General features: G+C 42.3%; 2 protein-coding genes across 2 annotated transcripts; both read right to left on the bottom strand.

Annotated features, from left to right (window-relative positions):
* Window positions 1-1057: 1057 nt before the first annotated feature.
* LOC123625843 (39S ribosomal protein L34, mitochondrial-like) lies at window positions 1058-1315 on the bottom strand. The gene has a single exon (XM_045534475.1). The coding sequence runs from the start codon at window positions 1313-1315 to the stop codon at window positions 1058-1060; it is 258 nt and encodes an 85-aa protein (XP_045390431.1).
* Window positions 1316-2766: 1451 nt separating this feature from the next.
* On the bottom strand, window positions 2767-14757 carry LOC123625842 (E3 ubiquitin-protein ligase RNF113A-like). Its single transcript, XM_045534474.1, is given in 2 exon segments — window positions 2767-3982; window positions 14710-14757. A coding segment is annotated over 1 exon segment (1029 nt). The 5' UTR covers window positions 3821-3982; window positions 14710-14757; the 3' UTR covers window positions 2767-2791.
* Between the last annotated feature and the right edge of the window lie 297 nt (window positions 14758-15054).

Raw genomic sequence — 15054 nt, 5'->3', positions numbered from 1 at the left:
AGAACCACATTTTAACCAATTGCTCAGAGACTCACATGTCCATGTTAACTGTCCTGAAGAGAAACTAAAATGTTAACATCATCTTTTTTGATAGTTTATCAAATATGGTAGTTGGTTTCAATTTTGTCTTAATCAATCCATCCATACTAATGTTATGCTTCTTTTTGTTTTTGTTTTTGTTTTTGCAAAGGAGAAATGAGCACTTTATTTTATAGGAGCCAAATGAGCCTCAGAAGGCTAAGGCCTTGCCCAAAGTCACACAGCCCATCCCCAAGGGGCAGGTGGAGAATTCGAAACCCCCCAATTTCCCACCAGCCTTCCCAGACCTGTAAAGGTTACAGCACATATAAGACAAATGGAAATTTGAACATGTATGAGACATTTTTTGTTTGTTTGTTTGTTTGGGAAAGTGACTTTAATGGTTGAAGTCAATAGGATTTTATTCTTGAACTCTCTTGGATATTTTTACAAAGACAGAAACAGTTTTCTTTAAAAATTAACTGTTGAGAAATCAGTCCTACTGGCAGTGGCTAATCACTTTTTAAGAATTCTGTTCATTAAAAGTGCACTTTGCATTTTAATTGTGGAACTCTCCATCACCATACTTTGTATGAGACATTTAATATGTCAAAATTATTTATAATTCTTTTGGGTGTGATACATTTTGTGATTGTTTTAGAGAGCCCTTATCTTGGAGAGATACATTCTGAAATATTTACAGAAGAAATAACCTGATGCCTGAGATGAGCTTCAAATAGAGCTGCGTACTGGGTACACGGGTGTTCAGTGTACTATTCTATGGTCTGTTGCATATGTTCGAAATTCTTCGTAATTCAAAAAAGTGTAAAAAGGGACTTGACAGGATCTGACTTCCATTCGCATCCAAACTTCTTCCCCGGGGCCAACCCCACAATTTGGAGGGCACTCATGTCCGAGTCTATTCCTGCTCTTCCAGCCTCCTGCAAAAACAGCGCCAGGCGAGGTCTGAGACGAGGGAAATGCTTTAATGGGGTCCCCCCCACCCGCCGCCCCCGCCAACCCGGCAGCGTCGCACTCCTCAATGGCTCAGCGACTTGCGGCCCTTGAGCATGCGGCGAAGGATGACCTGCACGCCACCCGGCGTGCCCAGGAGTGGGATCCAGCCGTGCTTGCGCTGGCGTTGGATGTTGCTCGGCTGATACTCGTTCCCGCGCGCGCTGCCCCGCGGCTGCACAGCAGGGAGCGCCAGCCAAGGCTGGGGCTGCAGCCACCTGCCACCAAGCAGTGCCGCCGATCTACCCGCGGGGCCCAACAAGGATCCGGCCAAGAAAGCCATCTCCAGCCGCCAGTCACTCTGTCCCGGCCGCCAGCTATGCTTCTTTTTGAAAGTTAGATAAATAAAAATGTGATTTTTAAAAATATGTGACATTGAGAAGCATAGAGTAAGACGGTCTAACATAAGTCTAAAGAAAGTTACAGAAGAAGAAAATGGTAAAAATGAAGAAGAGATAAATATTTGAAAAGATAATGCCTGAGAATTTTCCAGAATTGAGGAAAGACATCAATCCTCAGAGGAATCCCAATGAATCTCAAACCAGATAAATAAAAAGAAATCCAAACCTAGATATATCATAACAAAACTGAAAATATTAAAGAGACTATCATAAAACCAAAAAAAAAAAAGTATCTACAAAGAGACAATTCTGATAACTTCTCAACAACTGAAATAATGCTTGAAGCCAGAACACACTAGAATTATATTTTCATTGTGTTGGCAGAATATACTAGCCACCTGGAATTCTATGCCCAGTGAAACTGTCACTCAAAAATAAAAATTAAAGCCAGGTATGGTGGCTCACACCTGTAATCCTAGCACTTTGGGAGGCCAAGGTGTAGAGTTTGCTTGAGGACAGGAGTTTGAGACCAGCAGTTTGAGACCAGCCTGGACAACACAGCAAGACTCTGAGACAATGTCTCTACCAAAAAAAATTTGTAAAATTAGCCGGGCATGGTGGCATGCACCTGCCTGTAGTTCCAGCTAGTGGAAGGCTGAGGCAGGAGGATTGCTTGAGCCTAGGAGTTTGAGGCTGCAGTGAGCTATGATGACACCACTGTACTGTAGCCTGAGCAACAGAGCAAGACCCTGTCTCAAAAGAAAAATTAAATTAAGAGTAAAATAAATGTTTTCAGACAACCAAAAACGTGGAGTTTAATTGCAACAGAGTCTTACTCCAGAAGAGCAAATGATCCTAGAAGGAAAGTCTAAGATGTGAGAAAGAATGGGGAGCAAAGAAAATGGCAAGCCTGAAGATAAATATAAACAAATATTGACTACATAAAACAATACCACTAATGTCTAATGTAGAGGGTATATGGATCAAGATAAAAGTAAAATGCGACAATTGTATATAAGTCTAGAGGGAACAGATGGAGTCTAAGTGTATTAAGATCTTTATATTGTTGCTGAGGACAGTAAAGATAATGACCAACTTTAGGGCTTGCTAAACCAAATGCATGAGTTAAAATGGTTTGATAGTCATTAAAAGAACAGAAATAGAGTACATAACTTATAAACTAGTAGAGGGGAAAAATGGAATTGGTGTGTGGAGAATTTAATCCAAAAGAAAACAACAAAGGAGGCAGAGGAGAAACCCAGAAAATTCAAACAGATAGAAAATCCAAATATATCATCCATCACAATCCCTGTACATGAATTAAATTGTCCAATTAAAGGGAAAAAATTATTAGACTGTTTTTTTTTTCCAAAAAAACAACGAAGCATTTATTTTTAAATTTGAGAACTGTGGGAAACCTAAGTAATGGGAATTGCACCCTCATCGGGGTCTTCTGGGAAATCGGAAGCACCACCCTCCGGTGCAGCTTGATACTTCTCCAGTTTAACAATCAATTCTTTCGCTGGATTGAAGACGCCATTGGTCTGCTGGTCACAGACGTAGCAGCGCGGGGAGGTACGGAAATGCCGCAGTGCACAGCTCTCGCAGAAATAATGCCTGCATTTGGTGACAACTGGGTTTTTGAAGGTCTGGGGACAGATGAAACACTTGAATGGTATTTACTCATCATCGCTTCTCACTTCGTAGTTTTCGTTCTCACAGACACCGTAGCGACCTTCATCAAGCTCACGTTCGATCTGCCACCCATGCTTGTAATCTGAACGGTCATGGAGAAATTTGCAGCTGTCTCCGAAGCCGCAGAAGCCAGTCTCTTTGTAGTCCTTGCAGATATCGGGCTGGTAATCCCAGCGCACGGTGGCACGTAGATGCTCGGGCGCTCGGATGGGGCCCTTCCTCACCATCCCGGAGGAGGCATTGCCCATAGACTTATCTTTGGGCTTCATGTATTTCTGATAGTTATTGATTCCCCGATAGATCTTGTCGTCCTCCTTGCCCCTCAGCTCCTCCTGGATTTTCTGGCTGCGCTCAAAGATAGCTCGTGCGTCACGCTCCTTCTCTGTGTCCAGCTCATAGACAGCTGTCGCCCCCATATCCTCTGGCCCCACGGGTTTCGCCGAGCGGGTGGACTTATAAACCACGCCGAGACTCTGGGGCTCATTCTCCTCCTCCTCGCTACTCAAGTCCCCGGAAACCGCCTTCTGTTTACCACTGCCGCGGGTCTTCTGTATCATCGGATTGTGGGTCGCCCGCTTCTTCTCGGGTCGAACCACAGCGCTGCCTTCATCGCTGCTGCTGCTGCTGTCTCCGGGCTCTGGGTCGCAGGCCGGGCGCTTTCTGCGGCCTGCAGCGCTTTTCCGCCCAGGCTTTTTGAAGAGGAAAGTGCACACCTGGTCTGCAGTCTTTCCTGGAGAAAGTGGCTCTGCCATTTTAGAGTCCCGAACTTCAGAGTGGCTGTGGCGTGCTGGGTCGCCCGGGGCCTTCTCACTTCGCTTCACGCTGTGTGATCCCCTTCGAGCCAAAGCAAAAGAGGCTGATGAAAGAGCCAGACTGGTTTTTAAAAATATCCAGCTATATTTCAAGAGACATGCCTATAACATAAGGATACAAAAAGATTGAAAAGAAAAAGTCAAATATATAACATAAATACCAACCAAAATAAACTTGGTTTAGCTATATTAACATCAGATCAAATAGTCTTAGGTAAAAAGCATTAATTCAGACAAAGAAGATAAGTAAGATTGCATTTTCAAAGATGGCAGCAATAATACCCACTGTCCCACCATGGTTTTCTATAATTTTGTCATTCATCCATGATGAAATGAGTCTAATTTCCCTCCCTTTGAATCTAGGCAGGTTTGTGACATGCTTGTAAGTGGCAGAATGCAGATGTGATGATATGTGACTCTAGCAGAAAAGACAATTCCAACTTCCACCTTGCTCTCTGGAACACTTGAGCTGGAGTCCTGAGCTGTCATGTAAGCAGTCCAACTGCTCTAAGGTAGCCATACTGTGAGGAAGCTCAAACTGGCCTACAAGGGTAATCTACATGGACAAGCACTGAGATTACCAGAAGAAAGAGAGATGTCCAGCCATCCCCCAGCTTCTCTAACCCCACACTAGTCCAGATTTTATTGCATAAAAGACCTCAAGACAGAACCACTCAACTGAGCACATCCCCAAATTTTAACCCATAGAAACCATGAGATAATAAAACTATTCTTATTTTAAGCTATTATGTTTTACAAATGATTTGTTATGCAACCATAGTGACTGGAACAAAGGGTTACTACATATTTAAAAAAGGTTCAATTCACTAACAAGATTTAACCATTTTAAACCTAATAATATACCTATAAAATATAAATTGAATTTTGATAAAACTACAAGGAGAATTTACAAACCCACTATCAGATTAGGAAATTTTAACTCATCTTTCTCAGTAACCAAACAGACAAAATATTAATATAACAATACGACATGCAAAGATGTTCATAGCAGTACTATTGATAATCAGCAAAAATTAGAAACTATTTGTGTGGTAAAAGAAAAATTAACCTTGCCCAAAGAGAGGTCTGGACTCAGCTCTCAGCTTCTGGGAAGTAATCTCTAAGCCCTTGGAATGTCATGGCTGATAGAAGCATTTATCTTTGCCCGGAGATCTTGGGCCGGCCAGGTAGTAACAATATGATTTAGGGTGGGGGCTTTGGTTCACCTGGTATCAGCACAACCTCCTGAGGGCTGGAAATTGGTATCAAGAACAGGAGCAGTCAACCCTGCCTATGTGATGGAGTCCCAGTAAAGACTCTGAACACCGAGGCTCAGGTGAGTGTCCCTAGTTGGCAATACCCAGTGCATACTGTTACACATTGATGCCAGAGAAGTGATGCTGTCCTGACTCCACAAGAAGAGCATGACTGGAAACTCCACATTTGGTACTCTGTCCTATGTCTCTCTTCCCTTGGCTAATTTTAATCTGTATTCTTTCCCTGTAATAACTGTAACAGTGAGTTATAAAGCTTTCAATGAGTTCTGTGAATCCCTCTAATGAATTACCAAACCTGAGGGCAGTCTTTGGAAGCCCCAAACTTGTAATTGGAGTCAGAAGTGAGAGAAGTTTTGTGGGTTGTTCCCTATCTTTGCACTTGGTGAATTTTTGCACTACCCAATCCCCACCATAAATGGAATGGGTAAATTATGACATATTCTGTACAGCAATAAGAATGAACATTCACACAAAAATATGAATGAATTTCACAAACATAATGTTGAGTGAAATAAGCCAGGCACAAAATAAAGCATACTGTGTGGGAGAAATATTAATAAAATTTCCCTGGAAGTGCTCCTGGAAAAAGCCTTAACCTCCTGAAATGTGGAAATTTATAGGATATAAAGATAGGGGACATTTGCTATCACTTCCCCTAGAAATATTTTACTTCTCACACATTATGATACTTTAATCTGTAGACATTTGTCAAGTTAAATTGTCTTGTCCAAAAGGATAATAAAACTTATCTTCCCAAGAAAACCAAATGGTTACAACCCAGACTAGGCCTGTGGGTTAAGTTCCCAAGGTTCAAGGAGGACTGAGTGCTATCTCCCCAGCCATTTACCTATCAGAAAAGATGAAGTCCAGACCTCTCTAGGTCATAAAACCAAAGACACTGGGGCTTATCCAGCTTTTGAAGGGATGTATTTATAATTCCAACAGGGTAGGGTAAGAACTAAGATCCTTTCCATTCTCTCTCCAGGGAGCAGAGGTTTTTCTCCCTACTTTTGAGAGGGAAGAGGAGAAGGCAAATGCTCCTCTCCTTTACATATAAATGGAGCAAATCCATTGCTATCCACCTGCCATTTATGGGGTGTAACCTGGCACTCATGTAGAAAGTTTCCATCCGTCTCTCTTTGCATTTCCTGTGGGTCTAGACATGGGGAACCAATGAAGCGATGGTACTCTGGCTGTCAATCTGGTGGTGAGTATCAAGAAAGAACTCTTTCCTTTGACCTAGAGGCCTCATGTTTCTGCAGTATTCAGTTATAAAAATACAAATCGGTGTGAGTGGGGTAACATCTCAGACCCTTCACAGTTCTGAACAAAACATGCTATGAGATTTAATTCATAGAAAGTTCAAAGACAGGCAAAACTAATGTAGGATGTAGGAAGTCAGATTAGTGATTCTCTTTGAGGGCTAGGAAGTAGAAGGTAGCATAGTAGGGGGCATCTGGGGTTACGTGAGTATGTTCAGTTTGTGAAAAATCATTGAACTCTAAGTCTATGACTGGTTGTGTTAAGTTCATGTCCTCCAAGAAGCAGATGCCAAAATGGGATTAGATGTATAAAGGATCAATTAGGGGGCAAGTAGAGGAGGCCAGGAGACCCATCAGACTGTGGTACAGGTCTGATCCCTGTGAAGGAGAGAGAGAAGGAAGGTCTTAGACTGCTGTGCAGCTCTAAGAAAGTTTCAGCAAGGCAGATGGGTGAGTCCTCAAGCCAAACAGAGAAGCCCTGCATCTCCAAGTAACAAGTCTGCTTAGTAATCCCTCCTGTGTTCAGTTATCAGCTGCAAGCAGCTCATGGGAAGTGTGGTCTTAGCATTAATGTGGTGAGGGATCTCAGAGCATAGCAGCTGGGGCCATTGGGCAGTTGTGCCTTCCCCAGGAGACCTGAAAGCCCCAACTGTGGCCACCTCAGCCCACCCCTGCACCACATCTACTTCTCCACACAGGTTTGGGGAGTGGCTCCATGGCCTATCATTCTGAGTGGAACCCTGGAAAAGGGAAGGTTAGAGGGATAAACTACAACCCCCATTGCTGCAGTTGATCTTGGAGCTGTGACTGGTATTCATCCTTTCTGTCCTCCATCTTCCATTCTAAATTTACCTGACTCTTGGCTCCTGCCTTAGCAGGTCTTGATGGCTTACCTGATGGTGTAAACCTAACCTCATTCCTGAGGGCCCTGAACCCTTGATGTTCCAATCCCTTTCGTGACAGGAGTGTTTCATGTGTCTGTTCACAGCTGCAATGGGCAATGGAGTAGCAAGAGGCATCCATTCATATCACTTTGGTTCCACACATCTTGCCTCTGTCCTCGTTGTGTAAAAGCAGCCCTATTTCTTCCTGCTGGCCAGGGTCAATCACTCCTGGGGGATCTGGGGGTGGGGGTAGGGAGTATCATCCCTATGGATATTAATGAGCCCAGCTCTGTAACTACCTCTCTTAACGTTGGCCCTAGTTTTGGGCCTGGCATCCAGGGGAGGATGTAGTGGCAGTTCTTGAGGATACCCATTACCTGAGTGTATGTGTGTGGGTATCTCTACAACCAATTCCAGCATAGTGTAAGCTCTTATGAAGGAAGATGGTGCCACCTCTGCAAGCCCAGACGATTCAGGGGGTTCTGCAGTATCAAAATCCTCAGAAGCATCCATGCAGATGCCTTCATCTCATGTTTCAGGGTGCCAGCCTTTCTCCACCTGGGCCCTGAACTTAGCACAATAGACCTGCCATGGCTGAGCATTCAAACATCACTGGATCACTGCACCTCTAATAAGTTAAATGTTTAGTTTGCTGTTCAACTGTGTCTGCACTTCCACCACAGGACATGAAGTCTGCTTTGTAAGATAACACAGAAGCCCTCTGGCTTTCACAATTAATCATTAATTGCTTGTTAACAACGCCTGAACTCTCATTATCCTTCTGTAGGCCATCCACACAACTTGGCAATAACCAACCAACTCTCTTGTCTTTGTAGGCATTGTTCACCCCTGCCCTATATCTCCCAAACACCTCAATTAGTGCACCTGCCACAGCACTTCCCTCCACTGGGATATCCTCCCAGGTCGCCTCAGTGAAATCTTCAGCAGCTGGGCTGCCACCTTGTGGACAGACCCTCTTTGCCCCACCTCTCAACTAGGTTGGCTCCCACTTTGCTTGTCAAGCAGTGAATGAGCCAGTTCCAGATCAGTAAGGATAAAAAAGATTTGAATAAACAATTCACAAGCTTAGATTTTTGAATGTAGGTAGAACCACGCACCCCAGGAATCTTGAGTTCTTCTTAATATCATGTGCTTTATGTGAAATATCTCACTTTTCCCTTGAAATGTGGCTACTATGATGGAGGATTTATTTATTTACTCATTTATTTATTGACAGGGTCTCGCTCTGTTGCCTGGGCTAGAATGCACTGGTGTCATCTTAGCTCATGACAACTCAAACTCCTGGGCTCAAGCGGTCCTCCTGCCTCAGCCTCCCAAGTAGCTGGGACTAGAGGTGTATGCCACCACGCCCAGCTAATTTTTCTTTTTTTTTCTTTCCTTTTCTTTCTTTCTTTCTTTTTTTTTTTGTAGAGATGGGGTCCTGCTCAGGCTGGTCTCAAACTCCTGGCCTCAAGTGATCCTCCCGCTTCAGTGTCCCAGAGTGCTAGGATTACAGGCAAAAGCCACCGTGCCCTGCCTGAAATTAATTATTTTAAATTTAAATAGTCACAAGTGGCTGGTGGTGACCATATTGGATGATGCAGGTCTATAGGCTGCATTCTTGATTATTAAAACACCAGTAATAATCCAGATACATTAATTTTTCCAGCACTTTATGGTTTCCAAAGCATTTTACTCCACTTCTGACCTATGATCCTTATAACAGCCCCATGGGGAAATGGAAGCTCAGACAAGTGAAGGGACTTGTTCAAAGCTTCGCAGCTAGAAGGCCTTGCTCTGCCTGCCTAGCTCCTGCTCACCTCACTGTATTGCGCAGCCTCAGAAAATCATGTCACATATTTTTAAATTCATCCAAGTAAATGCTCACACATTCACCTCTGGTGTATCCTTCCTTTCCCCCCCTTGCAGAACTTTAGCTCTGTCAGAATGTTGGGAGTTGTGAGGGCTTCCTACTAGGAAGGGTACATTTATTCCAGGAAGAGTGATGTTTCTGTTCGCGTATCACTTGAAGTTCAGATCCCACCTCTGCCTTGGCTTTCCCACCCCCTCACTTGATTCCACAGTGTGATCTGATTATATTAGCAAAAGGAATATTTTCTGATTTGCAATTCACTGAGAACCTAAGAAACAATGGTTCTAGCCATATTCCCTCTTTAAAGAACTCTCTACTCAACATCTACTCCAACACTTTTTCTCAAGGTCCTACTCTGTGCCTGGCACTGTGCTAGATGCTTAAAAAACACTATAGGCATTTTTCAGACAATATTTTGATTGTGATTTTGTCTATTTTACACAAAGAATCAGACCTTGTCCAAGGTCAACATTCATAAAATCAAAGAATTCCAAGATTGAAAGACAGTGAAGGTGAATGGTTCTCATTGTGTTACCCTTTTACAAATGGGGAAACCCAGGTACCAAGAGGGTGATAACCTGCTCAAGGACACACACCAAGTACTGTCAAATCCCAAAGCTCTGGCTCCTTCCAGTTCCCTACACAGCAAGCTGGTCCACCAGACCCTGAAAAATGTCTACCCTGCTACTGTAATAATCGTAAGAAGTAGCAAAAGAACAGCAGCTACCATATATTAAGCACTGATCATGGGCTGGGCACTATACTAAGCATTATATGTATGTGACATTATTTATTTAATTCAAACAATAACTCTATCAAGATAGAGCAAATACAAGAACCTATCATTGTAAAATAATAATAAACAAAGTAAGTAAGCCAGCAGATAAACTTATAAGGAAAAAAATGGACAGTGCATAAATATGCAAATAAATAGTAAAGGGGAAATAACTAAAAAATAAGAGGGGAAATGAAAGAATAATAAGTGGGCCGGGCGCAGTGGCTCACGCCTGTAATCTTAGCACTCTGGGAGGCCAAGGCGGGTGGATTGCTCGAGGTCAGGAGTTCGAGATCAGCCTGAGCAAGAGCGAGACCCCATCTCTACTAAAAATAGAAAGAAATTATATGGCCAACTAAAAATCCATATAGAAAAAAAATTAGCCAGGCATAGTGGCTCATGCCTGTAGTCCCAGCTACTCGGGAGGCTGAAGCAGTAGGATCGCTTAAGCCGAGGAGTCTGAGGTTGCTGTGAGCTAGGCTGACGCCACGGCACTCACTCTAGCCTGGGCAAGAAAGCGAGACTCTGTCTCAAAAAAAAAAATAATAATAATAATAAGTGACTGTGTTGTTTAAGTCTAGATAAACACAAATGCAGAAATTAAACAACACACTTAAAACAGCCAATAAATCAAAGAAAAAAATCACAAGGGAAATTAGAAAATAATATCAGGTGAACAGAGGAGGGTGGGTACGGGCAAAAAAAAAAGAAAAATATGAGGTGAACAAAAATGAAAAAAAAAAAAACAAAAACCCCAGCATACAAAAACTTGGGTGCAGCTAAAGCAGTGTTCAAAGGGAAATTTATAGCTATAAATATTAATACTCACATCAAAAAAGAAAATCTCACATCAATAACCTGAATTTACATCTTAAGGAACATGAAAACTAAGAATAAACTAAACCCAAAGCTAGCATAAAGAAGGCAGTAATAAAGATTAGATCTGAAATAAACAAAATAGAAAAATGGAGAAAATCAACAAAAACTAAAGTTGGTTCTTTGAAAAGATCAATAAATTAAACATAGTTATAACAAGAAAAAGATTGAATAGGCAATCAAAAAACCTCCTAACAAAGAAAAATCCAGGACCAGTTGACTTCATTGGTGAATTCTACCAAACACTGAAAGACGAATTAATACCAATCCTTCTCAAACTCTTCCAAAAAAAATAGAAGAGGAGAGAATACTTCCTAATTCCTCCTATGAGGCCACTACTACTCTGATACCAAAACCAGACAAAGACATCACAAGAAAAGAAAACTATAGACCAACATCTGTATGGAGAGGCAAAAATCCTAAACAAACTACTAGTAAACCAAGACATTAATAGAACAAGGGGCAAAACCCACACGATCATCTCAAATGATGAAGAAAAAGCATTTGACAAAAATCCCTCACCATTTTATGCTAAAAACACTCAGTGAACTAAAGAAGAGAACTTCCTCAACATGATAAAAGGCATTTATGAAAAACCTAGAGCTAATATATTTGATGGTGAAAGAATGAAAGCTCTCACCCTAAGATCAGGAACAAAACAAGGATGCTTGCTTTCACCACAGCTATTGTACTAGATATTCAAGCCAAAGAAATTAGGCAAGAAAAAAAAATACAAGGCATCCAAATTGTAAAGAAAGAGTAAAAAGTATCTCTACATGGAAAATCCAAAGAAAAGGTGTGCACACACACACACACACACACACACATACACATACCCTGGTAAAGTTAATAAGTGAATTCAGCAAAATTACAGAGTACAATATCAATACGTGACAATCAGTTGTGTTTTCTATATTCCAGCAATTAACAATACAAAAAGGAAATCAAGAAAACAATTTTATCTACAATAACATCTAAAAAAGCAAAATAGCTAGGCATAAATTTAACCAAGGAGGCAAAAGACTTGTACACTGGAAGACTTAGACACTGAAAATGGCAAAACATTGCTGAATAAAATTAAAGACAACCTAAATAAACGGAAAGACATCTGTATTCATAGATCAGAAAATTTAATATCCTTAAGATGGCAATACTACCCAAAGTGATCTACAGATTCAATGCAGCCCCTATCAAAATTCCAATGGCCTTTTTTTTTTGGCAGACATGAAAGAGCTTATCTTCAATTCATACGGAATTGAAAGGGGCCCTTAACAGTCAAAGCAATACTGAACAGGAAGAATAAAGTTGGAGGATTCACACTTCCTGATTTCAAAACTTCCTGCAAAACTGCTGTGATCAAAACAGTTTGGTACTGGCATAAGGACAGACATATAGACCAATGGAATAGAGTTGAGAGACCAGAAATAAACCTTCACATATATGGTCAATGGATTTTTGACAAGCTACTTATGTCATCACCTCCCTCCAACACACCTTCTTCAGTGAGGTTGTTTCACACATTTGTAAAATTGTCAAATAGTTTTGTCACATTCTGAATCTTGTCCTGGGATTTTACACCAACATTGAAATAATTTTTCCATTAGTTTGCATACATTGATTCACTCTTTATGCTGTGACATCAAACGCACAGTGTCATGAACCCACCTGTACAGGCTCATACAGAATAGTCTCACCACCTTACGAAAACCCTGTGCTCTACCTATTCAACCCTCCCTTCCTCACCCACACTGAATCTCTGCCAATCACTGATCTTTTTATTGTCTCTATAGATTTCTTTTTCTAGAATGTCATAAATTTGAAATCATACGATGTGTAGTCTTTGCAGACTGGCTTCTTTCACTTAGCAACATGCATTTAGGATTCACCCATGTCTTTTCATGGCTTGATAGCTCATTTTTTAAAATCATTGAATAATATCCCATGGCATGGATGTACCAGTGTGTTCATTCATTCACCTACTGATGGACATTTTGGTTGCTTCTAAATGTTAGCAACTATGAATAAAGCTACTATAAGCATTCATGTGCAGGTTTTTTGTATGAATATTTAGTCTTCACATCAGTTGGGTAAATACCTAGAAGTGCCATTGCTGAATTATATAAGACCACATGTAGCTTTGTGAAAAACTGCAAAACTGTCTTCCAAAGTAGCTGTACCACCATTATGCAATTTTTTACAATAAAATAACTTAAAAATATTTAAAGCTACAACTACTTTATGCAGTTAGCATTGTTCTCATTTTACAAATGAGGAAGCGAGGCAAAATGAGATAAAGGGGCTCGTACAAAGCTTGGAGGTAAACCAAGTGTGTATACCTGCAGAGACTGGGCTTTTCACCATAATGCTAACAGAGGCTTGGTTACTGCACAAAGCATTCAGTGCATGGACAGCACTAACGGTTTAAAATCTCTTCCCTTCATGGAACTAAAATCTGCCTGGCACTGTCCTAGAGTCACACAACAGTCTTTCACATGACAAAGACCAGGAAGCAAGTGCTGCATGCCTGGGCCTGTCCACCATTCATTAGGCAGTGATTAGGCAAGTGATTTCAGCAGAGGACTGGGACGGAAGCCAGATCGCTTGGTGAAAATCCATTCTGCACTACTTAGCAGCTGAGTGACCTTGGGCGAATACCTTCACTTCCTAAGCTGGCATTTCCTCCCTTGGGAAATGTGGTACCTATATGATCATGATCTCTGTTTTGAACTCCAGACCTGAAAGGACCACTGCTTTCCTGGACACCTCCACTTGTGTCTTCTACTGACCCCTCAACATTAATGTGAGCAAAACAGGGTTCACCTTCTTTCCACAAACACCGTCTCTCTGGTGCAGGACCAGCTACATGATTTGTGAGGGACAGTGTGAAATGAGTGCACAGCCCAGGTCACATGGCCATGGCACTGGCCCTGCTCTTGTATTCCCTTCACGAGCCAGCCACGCTGCCCTCGCCAGTCCACCCTCGCCTCCCACCGAGTCACACTCCCCCTGCTCCAGTCATAACGGACTTGTCTGACTTCTCACAGTTCCCTGAATCCCCAGAACTCCTGCCTCTGGCCTGGGCGCTCTCTCCTCTCCCTCTCTGCCAGATCCACTCCTTTTGTCCTCAGATCCTTCCTGAAACACTCTCCTCCACCTTCTGCTGTGAACACCACACGTCCCTGGTTTCCCTCACACTTCTCTGGCAAGTTCCTGCAAAGTCTTGGCCAGTTCACTCTCCCGTACCCCGGTTTTCATTTCATTTCTAGCTGTGGAATTGCTGGATTTTTATTTTATTTTAGCTTTAAAGCAGGCAATAAAAATCACATTGTTCAAAACAAGCATTTGCCAGTTCTTAAGGTCTGTCTCTACCTCTAAAGGGTGAGTTCGCTGCCCATGACGTTGGGCCGGGTCACATTTACAAGGGCCTCAAATTTAAACTTTTGAGGCCATCTTCAAATAGAATCTGGAGGCCCGAAGGAGGAAAACATCAAACAACTTTAAAACTGCATCTACTTCCCAGACCACACCACCTTAATATTTGTATAAATCCTGTAATTATCCTTTAAGGAACAAAATATGGGATTTGTGTGTACAAATTAAAAGCTCGAATGTGTTAAATGTACAATTTAAAATATACCAGAGTTCTGTAACTCTGGCTTTTCGTCACTTTTCAATCCACCACTAAGGCTCAGAAAATGTAAGCGGTCCCTCAGGTCTCTGAGAGGAAAAAAGTCTGCCTTGGCTCTATTCTATCCCCATAAGAGCGAATGAACCAAAAAGAAGCTGAAGACGGCGGAAAACCAAGTGCAGCCTCACCCGGCGCCCACGGCTGCCGCTTCTCAGCGCTCCAGCCACTTTCTCACGACGTCAAGCAACCGTTACCTTGACAACGTGATTTCCTCAGGCACCGCGGAGGGCCGCTCCCCTCTGCATCCCAGAAGGCACTGCGCTGTCTCGAAGCCTTCCGCCCCTCTCCGTCCCGACATGCAACGGGGCTCAATTGTCAAGCAATCGTCATCAGGGTGATTACAAAAATGCCTGTATATCCACATTGTTTAAATATTTAAACTGTGCATAACATATCGGCGTGTGGAAAAAATATAGAAAGGGTGGTCTAAGTGATTTTTTTAGAGTTGTAAATCTAGAGGAGGAAATACCTATCTTTCCCTAAACTTGCACAGGCATATCATCGGGCAGCCCTGCAAACCGGCGGCGTGGGGCCCTCAG

This window comes from Lemur catta, chromosome 21 (assembly GCF_020740605.2).
Source record: "Lemur catta isolate mLemCat1 chromosome 21, mLemCat1.pri, whole genome shotgun sequence".
NCBI classification, from domain to species: Eukaryota; Metazoa; Chordata; class Mammalia; order Primates; family Lemuridae; genus Lemur; species Lemur catta.
This window is presented reverse-complemented; position numbering and strand designations above follow the sequence as displayed.